Source organism: Cyprinodon tularosa, unplaced genomic scaffold, assembly GCF_016077235.1.
Source record: "Cyprinodon tularosa strain WSP-4 unplaced genomic scaffold, ASM1607723v1 ctg560, whole genome shotgun sequence".
Taxonomy (NCBI): domain Eukaryota; kingdom Metazoa; phylum Chordata; class Actinopteri; order Cyprinodontiformes; family Cyprinodontidae; genus Cyprinodon; species Cyprinodon tularosa.
This window is the reverse complement of record NW_024039297.1, coordinates 922,098-934,410: the sequence shown is the minus strand read 5'-3', so window position 1 is coordinate 934,410 and position 12,313 is coordinate 922,098. Positions and strand designations below refer to the sequence as shown.

The 12,313-nt window shown below is 39.2% G+C and overlaps 1 protein-coding gene across 1 annotated transcript; it reads right to left on the bottom strand.

Moving 5' to 3' along the window:
- Positions 1–2,860: 2,860 nt before the first annotated feature.
- On the bottom strand, positions 2,861–6,841 carry LOC119796898. Its single transcript, XM_038305669.1, has 2 exons — positions 6,805–6,841; positions 2,861–4,795 (listed from the first exon to the last, which is right to left on the bottom strand). Exon 2 carries the CDS (start codon positions 4,791–4,793, stop codon positions 3,222–3,224), a length of 1,572 nt encoding a protein of 523 aa, XP_038161597.1. The 5' UTR covers positions 4,794–4,795; positions 6,805–6,841; the 3' UTR covers positions 2,861–3,221.
- Between the last annotated feature and the right edge of the window lie 5,472 nt (positions 6,842–12,313).

Sequence of the window (12,313 nt, the reverse complement as noted above, 5' to 3'; positions counted from 1 at the left end):
GATGTTTAAACCTAGATGATGTTGCGATTATTCATATTAGTTTTGTTTTTAGCTCTCGCTCAGAGCAAGGATTCTTGTTGCCCTCAAGATCCAGCTATTTGTAAAAGGGACGTCTATCTCTGCTATAACTCTACTAGAGTAATCAGTTTGGTGACTATTCCTTTTCAAACATTCTCGCAAAGATTTAAACATGACCCCGGAAATTGGCACGGTTATGATTTCTACCTATTTCCTCGCGTAGTTCAAAGAACTCATAATGGTTGGGGAGACGTATTTAGAACCACTGGACATTGGAAAAAGGGATCATATGGATGGACACCTTTAGCTAAGAAATGGATGAGTAGAATATCAGGGTTCACTGTTAACCATGCCTCCAAAGTTTTCACTATGACAATAAACTCCACAGCAGAACCCCTTGAGAAGGAAGGCTGTTCTTCCTCATTTCTATGTGCACGGTCTAGTGGAACCGATCCATGTTGGCCTTTGTATTTGTGCCCCGTAAATATTACACAAGAAGGAGATGAGATACAAGGGATTCTTACTTCTGCCCAAGGTGAACAGATAAAAATTCAAAATATTAATGGTCCGCTTAAAACAGATGAATTGTTTCAAGTCATCACTGGAATCTCTGGGCAAACAAACAACTGGCTTTTAATGGCAGAAGAAGCAGCTAAAACAGTGTCTAATGATTGTCTTGTGTGTATGGGAGCTAGACCGCTGTTACGTGTGGTTCCTGCTACCATAACTCCTCAATGTCTTCTAAATATAATGAATTATACGGTCCCGTCTGATAATTGCACCTATTGGGATAACATCTATCCCCTGACCACAGCTGAGAAAAAACAAAAAAAAACAAAAAAAAAAAACAATCTTTTTGAAACAGGACCGGAGTGGGCCCGAAACCAGGCACACTAAATGAAACACAATGTGCAAGTATTTTACTGGTATCCACCTTTTTTAAAAAACCTCAATTCCGCAGCGACATCTGGTGGTGGTGTGGAGATGACAAATTGTTTGACAAACTTCCATGTAACACCACTGGATTATGTGCTGCTGTCACTTTGATTTTACCTGTTTCTGTTACATCACTCACAACGGATGAATTGTTAACGACTGCAAACAACATTTTACCTCATACAGAGCATACTAGAAGGAGGAGGGCATCTGAAAATGCATGGAGTGGAGATGACCCTACTTATATTGATAGCATTGGTGTACCCAGAGGTGTTCCTGATGAGTATAAACTAGCCAATCAGGTTTCTGCAGGATTTGAATCTTTTTTATGCTGGTGGTGTACTCTAAATAAAAATGTAGACAGAATCAACTACATCCATTATAACGTCCAGAGGCTGGGAAATAAAACAGAACAAGGCTTCTCCGCCGTCCATGAACAATTGTCAGCTACCTCTCTGATGGCTTTCCAGAACCGTATTGCTGTTGACATGTTGTTAGCTGAAAAAGGTGGTGTGTGCTCTATTTTTGGAGATCAGTGTTGCACCTTTATTCCCAACAACACCGCTGCAGATGGCAGCCTCACAAAGGCCCTTGAAGGCCTTCGCTCTCTTAACAGCAAAATGAAAGACCATTCTGGAGTTGACACAAAAATGTGGGATGGATTTGGAGACATTTTTGGTAAATACAAACAATTGGTGCTTTCTATTTTAATGTCTATAGCTGTATTTGCCGCCATCTTGACCTTATGTGGATGTTGTTGTATTCCATGTATTAGAGCACTGTTAAATAGACTAATTGCCACAGCAATACAACCCATGAAAGCAGAAATGTATGCCCTCATGCCCACTGAAAAATACCCATCTGATGATGAAGACAGCGCAGAGGATGAAATCTCTTTGCATTTTCCTGCTTAATTCTAATGACATTAACAGTAACCCACCAGCTTAAAGTACCTCTGAGTGTACCCTTTACAGCTAAAACGTGATTTCATAGTTGAAAATCTGAAAAGAAGTGACTACTGAATGATAAAATAAATAGCTTAAAGTGAATAAACAGGGGGGAAATGTTGGATTAATTGTACAAGTTATTCTACTTTTAATCATATTACTTTAATCATATTATTATGCTTACACACTGAGATCATATTATTATGCTCACACATTTTGTTATCCTTATACATTCATATTTACACATTTGCATATTCCTGTATACTTGTATTACACAAAGTGTTGAAATGTTTCACTTGCTGTCTTTCTAATGCTTGTTATTAGTGTGTGCAGATGCAGTGCTGGCTGCTCAAGGTCAGCAAGGAGAAAACACGGGGAAATGCACTCACTAACACCGGAGAAAGGAGTGAAAGCTCTTATCTCATGATATTGTATAACTTCTGGTTCCGACTGGCTTCACCCTTCCCCCTCCCCTTAGCAGTCGGAACCACATTGTAGCCAGGGCGTTTCCTTAATAAAAAGCTTGGTAGAGCGGAGACTTTTTCAGAGTGGTTTGGAGAATTGTTACTGAACAGTCTCTGATCACTCTCCTTGCAAGTGAATCATACTAAAATTCTCTGTGTCATTCTTTGTACAGGTTACTGCATAAAATGTTTGGTGTTTAAACCTAACAGAGATTTTGTTAGTAAAATAGATCGATACCGCGTCAATATATCAACATATAAAAATATGGCAAAATTTGGTGAATTTTGGGGGGATTTCGTAGCATAACGATGACATATAGCAATATTTCATTAGTAAAAGAGATTGATATGGTGTTTTTAAATGGCAATATATCAGCATATGAAGATATTGGGATATTTTAATGGATCAATATTTTTTTTTTTAAACTTTAGAAACTCAGAAGCTGATCAAATATCAGGTTAAATATCGGTGGGGTGGACGATGTCCGATATTTAGTTTTAAGGCCGATATCGATAGGGGGCCGATTATATCATGCATCCCTATTTTTTAAACAACAAATTATAAAATAAAAAAATCCTAAACAGCAGAAATGCTGAATCTAAACTGTGTTGAACTGAAAACCTGATGTAACCCAGGAATCCCCAAAGTCGGTCATCTTGGGCTGCATATTTTAGAGGTTTCCTGCTTCAGCACAGCTGATTTTAACTGAACTGCAATAATCAGAACCGGCTGTGATAAAGCAGGGAAACCTCTAAAACTCCTTCAGGATGCCTGTTTTAAAGTGAAACATGGACTATTGGGATATCAGAGGAGTTCATTTATGGTTTTTTTGTAGTTCTTGTTCTATAATGCAAATTATATTTCTATACTAGCCAAGCTTTTCTTGTAGTCCTCCAGACTCTCCTCACATCTCTCCCCATAATATTTTTCGTGACATTCACACAGTCCGATGCGGGCGCTTTTCACCTCCACACACTTTCCTCTCTTTTCCTTTTCACCACAGTCAACATTCTTACAGGGATCCACCTTCATCCGCTCTTCATCACTTTTAATCAGAACTCTGAACTTTCCAACATTGGGACCATCAAGTTTTCCAACTATATTGAAGCTGCATTCCCCTGTATAAGTGTAAGGGATTGGCTGATCCACGTCAGGATTAAACTCGTCTGCTGAAGGAGCTTCAGCTGCATCTAGAGAAAGAACACTCTCATGTTTATGGCTGTGTTTTTTAAAGTAAGCATGGATGACTGAGTACGTGTCCTTTAATTTAACATCACCCACCTGCTCTTTACAGCTCTCTAATGTTTCTGTAACTTTATCACAGCTCACTACTTTATTATAGCATTTTTTGAGGACATCTGTTACCTCGGTTGTTTTCTTATGGTTCCCTTTAGCCTGTGTGGCAAAAGCCACGCTGGTTTTTCCTTTGCTCGATACACTGAATCCTGTCAGAAAGTGTTTTTTTCTCCATTTATTGAACCTATTTTTATGCTCTTCATCATCTGTCAGAAAGGCAACGACAATCCAGTCGTAGCGGTCATAAGTCGTATCTAAATACTTCCTGATATTTTCTGCCAGAACTTTGCGGTCCTGTGAATCATCAATGCGATCCATAACATCCAGTTTAACATAAGGATCTGGGTCGGACATGCAGTTTACTTGAATTTTGAACATAGCTTCAGATATTTCTCGTGCTTTCTTAGCAAGTTTGTCTTCAAGATTTGCATCTTCGATATTTTTAAAGCGGTAATAGAAATGGGTCATGGTGATGGCCTCATGCATGAGGGCTGCATTAATGGCAGCGAAGGCTTTGATTCTCTTTTCATTACATCTGACATGATTTGTTAAAAGCTTTTCATAGTCAGCAAGTTGGCTACCTGATTTTATTACAAGTCCATGCAGGCTATCTACATACTTTTCAGCCTTACCAAAGTACTCTTGTATTACTGGTTCTTTGCCTTGATCCTTCAGAGTTTTAAGACACGGCTTTTTACAATCTTTCAACAACTCCTGTAGTTTATTATATCCAACAGTTATTTTTCCCTGCAGTTTCCCATAATTACTACTTGCCCAAATGTGCCATTCCAGTTGCTTCTGGTTTTCATCAATCTTTAAGTTTAGATTGGCAAATTCCTTCTCAAGAAAATTTAGAAGCTTTCTTTCTGGACTGTTTCCAGAAACATCATTTGCAAAATCAATAATAGCAGTTAAATAACCCCCAGCCTCTGGTATCAGACCAATAAAGGGTTTTGCTGAAGTTGCAATCATCAGAAGGTATTCTGCTGCTGTCTTGGTTGTCTTTGCGATCTGGCCTCTCTTCTGCAGAGCGCGGGTTTCCTGCAGGTCGGAGGGCTGAGGGGCGCTCAGGCTGCAGACCAGGAAGGAAGACGACACCAACAGCAGCAAAAGGAGGCCGGAGGACGCCATGGCTGCAGGAAACACAGGAACATTCATGAATGAAAGTAATTTCATTAACGTTATTCTTAGCAGACAATTATAGCATCAAACTCATAAGTAAAACTAAATAGATGCTAAATGTTTGCTTAAAGCCCTGTTGAGTTGACCGTTAAACTAATATATAATTGCCAAATACAGAAGAGGATTAGGGCCACTGGGGAAAAAAAGTTTACTTTTTTTATTATTATTATGGGAAAAACATCACAATTCTGACTTTAATCTCCAAATTCTGACTTTTTTCCCAAATTGAACTTAAAAAAATCTGTTAACTTGTTTATTCCTCAGTGGCCCTTCCACAGTAAAAATTCACAATTCTGCAGTTTTTTTCTTAGAATTCAGAGAAAAATGACAGAATTATAAAAAAAAGTCAGAATTCTGACTTTGAATTCTGACTTTTTTTCCTATTTTAAACTCAAATAAAATAAAAACATCAGTTATTTTTTTATATTTCAGAAGGATTTAAAGTATTTCAACAGGACAATTTAACCCATTCGTTTTGCACATGATCAATATATTGTCTTTTAGAATCAATTTGAAGAAATTTGGTTCTTTTTACATAATTATCAAACTGATCCCTGCAATACTAAACAACTGTTCTTTGTCATTTTCATGAATTTATAATTTAACAGACTACAGCTAATGTAACATTTCTTTACTCCAGTGGAAATTTATTCATTTTCAGAGGATTAGGGCCATTGAAAAAAATAATAAAAAAATGACCTGATTCTTAAATTTTATTTCAGTTTAACTTCTTGATAAGAGGAAAATGTCAGAATTCTGACTTTTTTCCCATATTAAACTCAAATAAAATGTAAAAATCAGTAAATATTTTTTTCCAGCGGCCCTAATCTTCTTCCATACGGGACCTAAAGTCCATATGATAAAGAATTCATTTAGCTGCAACTGTTTCCATCTGATTTTCCAGAAATGAAAAGTTGTACGTTTAAAGCACAGCTAATGTTAATGGAGCGATGGAAAGCAGAGCTTTGTTATGAAAGGAGCAAAAATCAAATAAGTAACTAAAACACATTTGTTATGTTCAAAATGATTTGGCTTCTTATCAGAACGATGAATGAAAGTAATTTCATAAACGATATTCTTAGCAGACAATTATAGCATCAAACTCATCAGTAAAACTAAATTGATGCTAAATGTTTGCTTAAAGCCCTGTTGAGTTGACCTTTAAACTAATATATAATTACCAAATACAGAAGAGGATTAGGGCCACTGGGGAAAAAAAGTTAACTTTTTTTATTATTATGGGAAAAATGGAGCAAAAATCAAATAAGTAACTAAAACACATTTGTTATGTTCAAAATGTGTTTGTTATGATAGAAACACATAGAAAACTGCATGAAATCATAAAGCAGATCTATTTTCTAAATTATTCAATTCCAAGTTTTTTAGTCTCACATTTTTATATTTCTCATTCTAAATCCATTAATGAAACAGCAAATCATACATTGCTAAATAATTAACCTCTATATCACAGATATTAGTTATGTTATTTTATATAAAATGAAGACATCACATAATCCTTATAAAATGTGCAAAATGCTAAACACAAACTGAACATGTTTGGATATTTTTTTAACATTTTTCCATATGAGGAGCTTTTACAAAATACCAATATTAGACCTTCCAAACTTATTATAAAAAAAAAAAAAACATTGAAGGAACGACTTTATAATAAAGCAGTTTCTATGCAGCTGCACTGAATTGCAAATTACTTTGAAATTAATTATGCTTAAAATAAAATATTTGTTTCTGTAATCGACTGAGTTAAACAGTGAAGTTAAGGAAAAAAAACTGGACAAAACAGAAGATTAAATAATTAAAAGAAATACAGTTTTTTCTAAGGCAATGAAAAGCTTTTTCTAACACCGCTGACTGAGGAGCTCATGTTCAAACGGACACATTAATATAATAATATATAAGTTAATCAGAACATGATGATTAAAGCAGCTTCAGGCTGACTTACCCAGGAGGTTCTGATCCGGTCCAGTGGAAGTCAGCTGCAGAATGATGGAGTTCATCTAAATCATTGCTTTTATGGCAATGTGTTTGGACATGCCCCCCCAACCTCCCACCCCTCCCGAACCCCACCCACGCCACCCCGCCCCACCCCTGGTGAGTGAGGCAGGGCAAGAAGGGCAGTAAAGGTTTTGAAATGAAAATTCATAACATGAAAATTATGTTTTTAAAAACGGTTTCCAGAATTTCTTTGTTCTTATTTCATAAAAAAAACAATAAAAATAATAAAAAAAATCTGAAAAAAGCAGTTTTCACTGTTTCAGATGATGATTTTCATGCATATGTTTTGATGCATTTTGATTCAAACATCATACAAAGTTCTACACTTTAGCAGTTATAATGAACTTGCATTTAAGGTCCTGATTTTTTTTCCAGTCTTTTAAGGATGTTATAAACAAAACTGTTCATTTTGAATGTATAAAGGACACATAGACTATTCAATTCTATTCAGTTTATTTCTATAGCACCAATTCACATCATGTCATCTGAGGGCACTTTCCAGTTCACCAGATCATCCAGTCAGATTGATTCTAAGTTTTCTATCTAAGGAAAACCAGCTGATTGCATCGACTCATTGACTCTTCAGCAATCCCTCACACTAAGCATGCTTGTAGCGACAGTGGAGAGGAAAAACTCCCTTCTAACAGGAAGAAACCTCCAGCAGAACCGGGCTCAGTGTGAGCAGCCATCTGCTGAGGCCCACTGGGGTTCAAGGAGACAGAAGCAGACATAGAAAAAGAAGAAGAAAATACTTTAGGATAAGACTTTTGCACAGTTTTTATGTTTGAGTTTAATCATCCATAAAAAAGTGATTTGCATAGTGTATGCAGAGCTTTGCAGTACAGCTCACAGTTCAAGCCTATGTCAAATTAATGTGAGGTGATTCATGTGGGTAAAAGACAGTCTACCTTCACCTAGAACTAGAGAAGCAGAAACAACCATGGCCAGAGTATCAACAAGATGATGATCAGAAAGAAAGAAGCTAAAGATGTAATGATCTCGGCACCAATGCTGGGCTGATCGCTCTGTCTATACACCTGCTCAGCTCCATCCTTTCTGCAATCAGCTCTCGCCAGCTTCACCTGTTTCCATCAGACCAGCCATCAGGGCCAGATTATCTCAAACCAACGTGGTAAAACTAATCCAGTGCCATCTTGTTACCTGCCTGCCTGTCTGTTAACTGAGCCTGCCTGATCCCGTTCTGACTCTGTCAGCCTCCCTGGTTGTGGGGAGTGCGGCCCTGTCGGCAGAGATGGGAAGTAAAGAAGTACAAATACTTCGTAACTGTGCTCAAGTAGATTTTTCTGATATTTTTACTTTACTACTTATCTTTATGGTGACTTTTTACTTCTACTCCTTACATTTTTACACAAATATCTGTACTTTCTACTCCTTACAATTAAAAAAATTGGCTCGTTACTTTAGTTTTGAATCATTTCAATGGAGTTACCGTTATTATTTTTCACGTCATCAATACCAAATTCAATCTAATTGGATGGGAATCTACGTTGCATTTGACGCACCACTACAAGATGAATCGACAGATTCGGCGGTATTCATTGGCGGCAAATCATTGCAGCTTGGTGGCGGTGGCGTTAGCATAGTAGCATGGACGACGAGATGATTGAAAATGAACACAACGGAGATCTAGTCCTATTGGCAGACATCCATTTAAAATGTAGGCAACGGCATGAAAAAAGTGGTTTCTACTTTTACTTTTATACTTTAAGTAAATTTACAAGCCTGTACTTTGTTACTTTTACTTGAGTAAAGAAGTTTAATCAGTACTTCCACTTTTACCAGAGTATTTTTTAACACAAGTATCTGTACTTTTACTCAAGCACGGAAAGTCAGTACTTTTGCCATCTCTGCCTGTCGGTTAGGGCGTTAAGCTTGGAATACTCAGGTTCTGAGTTCGAGCCCCACTCCCACAGACTGCCACTCTGAGCAAGACACGTAACCCCACACTGCTCCCTGGGCGCCCCAAGATGGCAGCCCACTGCTCCCCAAGGGGAGGGGTTAAATGCAGAGAGGGAATTTCGTTGCTCTGTACGTGTGACACTGAAATGACAATAAAATGCTTGGAAAAGAAAGGAGAAAAAAAAGGACCTATTTGATCTGTTCTGCCTCTGGACCTCTGAATCTGTCTGGCCCGGACCGCCTGCCTTCTTTCCTCTGTATCATGAACCCAGTAAAGCTAGGGTGACCATATTTTCATTTGGGAAAACCAGGACACCTAAACATCCCTCACTTAACAATACAAGCTAACAATAACTCTCAATTCCCAATAACAGATGATACTCAGCCTCAGCAATGAACAAAATAATGTCTGTTCTGTAGGCTATTGGAAAAAATAAATTAACAAATGAGCTAATTAACAAAAAATACCTCTTGTGTAGCAAAAATAACTCAAAATGTACCAAAAACGAACAAACATATCAACAGACTATCATTACTTTCAGAGACCAGGTGGCTTTTCAGATTCCTTGCACCTCCATTGGACACACTGTGCACAAGGCCTCCCATTTGTCTCGACCCGGTCTGAAAGCGGGGAAACTCTTTTGTAAATCGTCGGTAAACATACATTTGTGCTTTGGCATGTTGTTGGCGTACTGACAGCCACGCTATCTATATTCTGATTAAGAACAGGGCTGCCTGCACTGACGCGGCTCAGGGATTACGTCACACGCAGCGTCGTGCGCAGTGCCCTAGTGCCTGTACATTTAATGGTCCAATGAAGGTAATTTAAAAAATCAGGACATTTCCTCACTTTCTAAAAAAAAACCCGGGACGCCCGGGACAGGACGTGAAATACGGATATGTCCCGGGAAATACGGATGTTTGGTCACCCTAGTAAAGCGCCAAAAACTCTGCCTGCCTCTCTGCCAGCAGCCAGCCTCTCTAAAGGGCCTGGTTATCGTCCCGCAGCAGTGTGTCACAGTTAGCTTGTTGCAGATATTTTTGATTTATGCCCAATTTTGAAGCATGGTCTGCGCCACAACACCAGAGGGCCAATCAGGAACTAGCTAGGATTGCGGGTGTCCATTTGTCGGTTTCACAAGCTTGTTCGCCGTCTACAACCCCTCATCCAACACCAGACGACACACAGTTCACCCGTGAGTGTTCCCCAAAGTCTGGCCGTGGCGCTGCGTGTTTTGGCTTCGGGTGCAAACCAACAGACCGTCGCACAGAGCTACAGACTATCGTCCTGCACGGTGTCTGGGATAGAGTCCGAGGTGTGCCAGGCGATGTGGACGGCCATTAGGTACCAAACAGGAAATATGCAGAGTGGATGGAGAATTGACCAATCAGAGGCCTCCTTTGTCTTCTCCCTGCGACGCTATAAGCTGATTTATACCCAGAAACCAGGTCGTCTTCTTATTTTAAATGTAAATTATCTTGTTCCATATCAATTCAAGAAAAAATTACTTATTTAGATTTAAAGTTTTTGCACTGCAGCCCTTTACAGTTATCATATTAGGGGAACCTAAACAGTAATTTTATATCCAGGACTTCAGCCTGGTTCATATTGGTTTTTGGATTAGAAAACGTAAAGCCTAAAGTGACTGCTGTCTTTGTTACGAAGAGCTGCAGCGGAGGGTCAGACCAGCAGATGGAAAAATAACAGCAGCTGGTTCTGACCTGAAACAGTTTAAATGGAAATGACTTCATTACGGGAACAACGTACCGAGGCTCCGACCCAGACAACACTGAGCTCCAGCTCCACATTCAAATATTCAGCTGGTCCTTCAGCTGGTTCCCTTCTGACAATCAGGAAATTTGCCAATTCAAATACCCCTCAACTTCTTCTTCTACTCTCAACATCCCAGCATTTACACATTACAACCTTCCTTTTTATCACTGTTTATGACTTCAGCACATTGTACCAGAAATATCAGACATGAACACAAAGAACAACGTTTGTTCTTTCTCAGTTTATGACCTGAAGGGAGTTCTAACTGTATTTCACGTTCTGCAGCTGTGAAGGTGTGCAGATAAGCTTATGTGTGACTATCTGGTTCTGGTCTGAAGGTTTACGTAGCTGCACTCAGTGTTTAATCATTAAAATGGGAGAATTCGCTCTGCGCTTTATGCTGCAATAAAGAGGCCGCTTTCAAGTTAAGCATTTTAATATTTCAAACGGCAGCCTTAAAGGATGTCAGACAGAATACAAGTTTAGCGTCACATCTCTCAAAGCCACGTATCTCTTCTTGTTTGAGTCCAGAGGCTGGTAATAACATGATGGATTTAAATCTACTCTGGAGACAATAAAACCCATTTCTAAAATTTTGCAGATGGAGCTCAAACAAAAACTTTGTTGAAAAAAGACAAGTAATTACTATTATCATTGTTAATATTATTATCTTCCTCTATGATAACATAATTTCCCTTTTCTGGAAATGCTAAATGTTTCCAAACTGTTTGAAGGTAAAATGAGTCTCGTCGTCTTCAGACCTCTTTTTAAAAAAGGTTTATTTTTTTATGCTTTCTGCATTTTAAATCGTTGCCCATTAGGGGAATGGCGGCCTAGTGGTTAGGGCATAGAGCTTGCAATCCAGAGGTTCTGAGTTGCAGTCCCACTCCCACAGAATGCCACCCTGAGTTTCTGAGCAAGACCCTTAACCCCACACTGCCCCCAGGGCGCCACACGAAAGCAGCCCACTGCTCCCCAAGGAGATAATTAGTTTGGTTATTTAATTCCGTTACTGTCAGGATGTTACAAAGTTCAGACCCAAATGCAGAAAACCGAACAGAGAGACCAGGGAAAAGGTTTAACGGGTTTTATTGAAGAGGTTAAACAGAGGGAGAAGTGTTGCTCTGAACACTGCTCAACCGGAACTGTAAAGCGAGGGGAAGACACAGCGGTTAGTTCAGGCTCAGTGGGGAATTTGATTCGGGAACTTGGAGAAGAGGATTTGGTTGCCGACTCACGTTTCCAGAGAAGTTGTTGAATCCTTGACTCCAGTCTGTGTGCCGTGGTTCCAGTGTTTGTCTGATTCGATGGAGGGCGGAACAGGGTTTACCCAGAATGCGGTTGATAGTTGGTGAATGGAGAAACTCACTGCCACTCAGATTTCCTGCGGTACTTGAACTGGTCGTTGTGGAGAATAATCCCTTTCTCAGTGTGAAGCTCAAACGATCTCTTGGGGAAAAGTGGATCCAAACCTCCTGTTTGAACCCCAGCTCAGTTTGAAGCTCAGTTGATCCTTCCAGGTAGTGAAGGTCCGAGAAATCCAGTTATCAGGATGACTTCCTGCCGAGAGGCAAAGACAAAAAACAAAGTTAAACTCAGGTTGACAAAAAGCTCAGCTTGACTCAGCAAAAACTCCGCTTGGCTAGAGTACCCTAAACTGGCAAACACTCTGGCGTCGAAGTAGTGGCAGTCAGCAGCTTAAGAACACTCCGTTTAACGAGGAAACCATCAGCAGGTGTGTGAGGAGGCGGACCAGAACCAG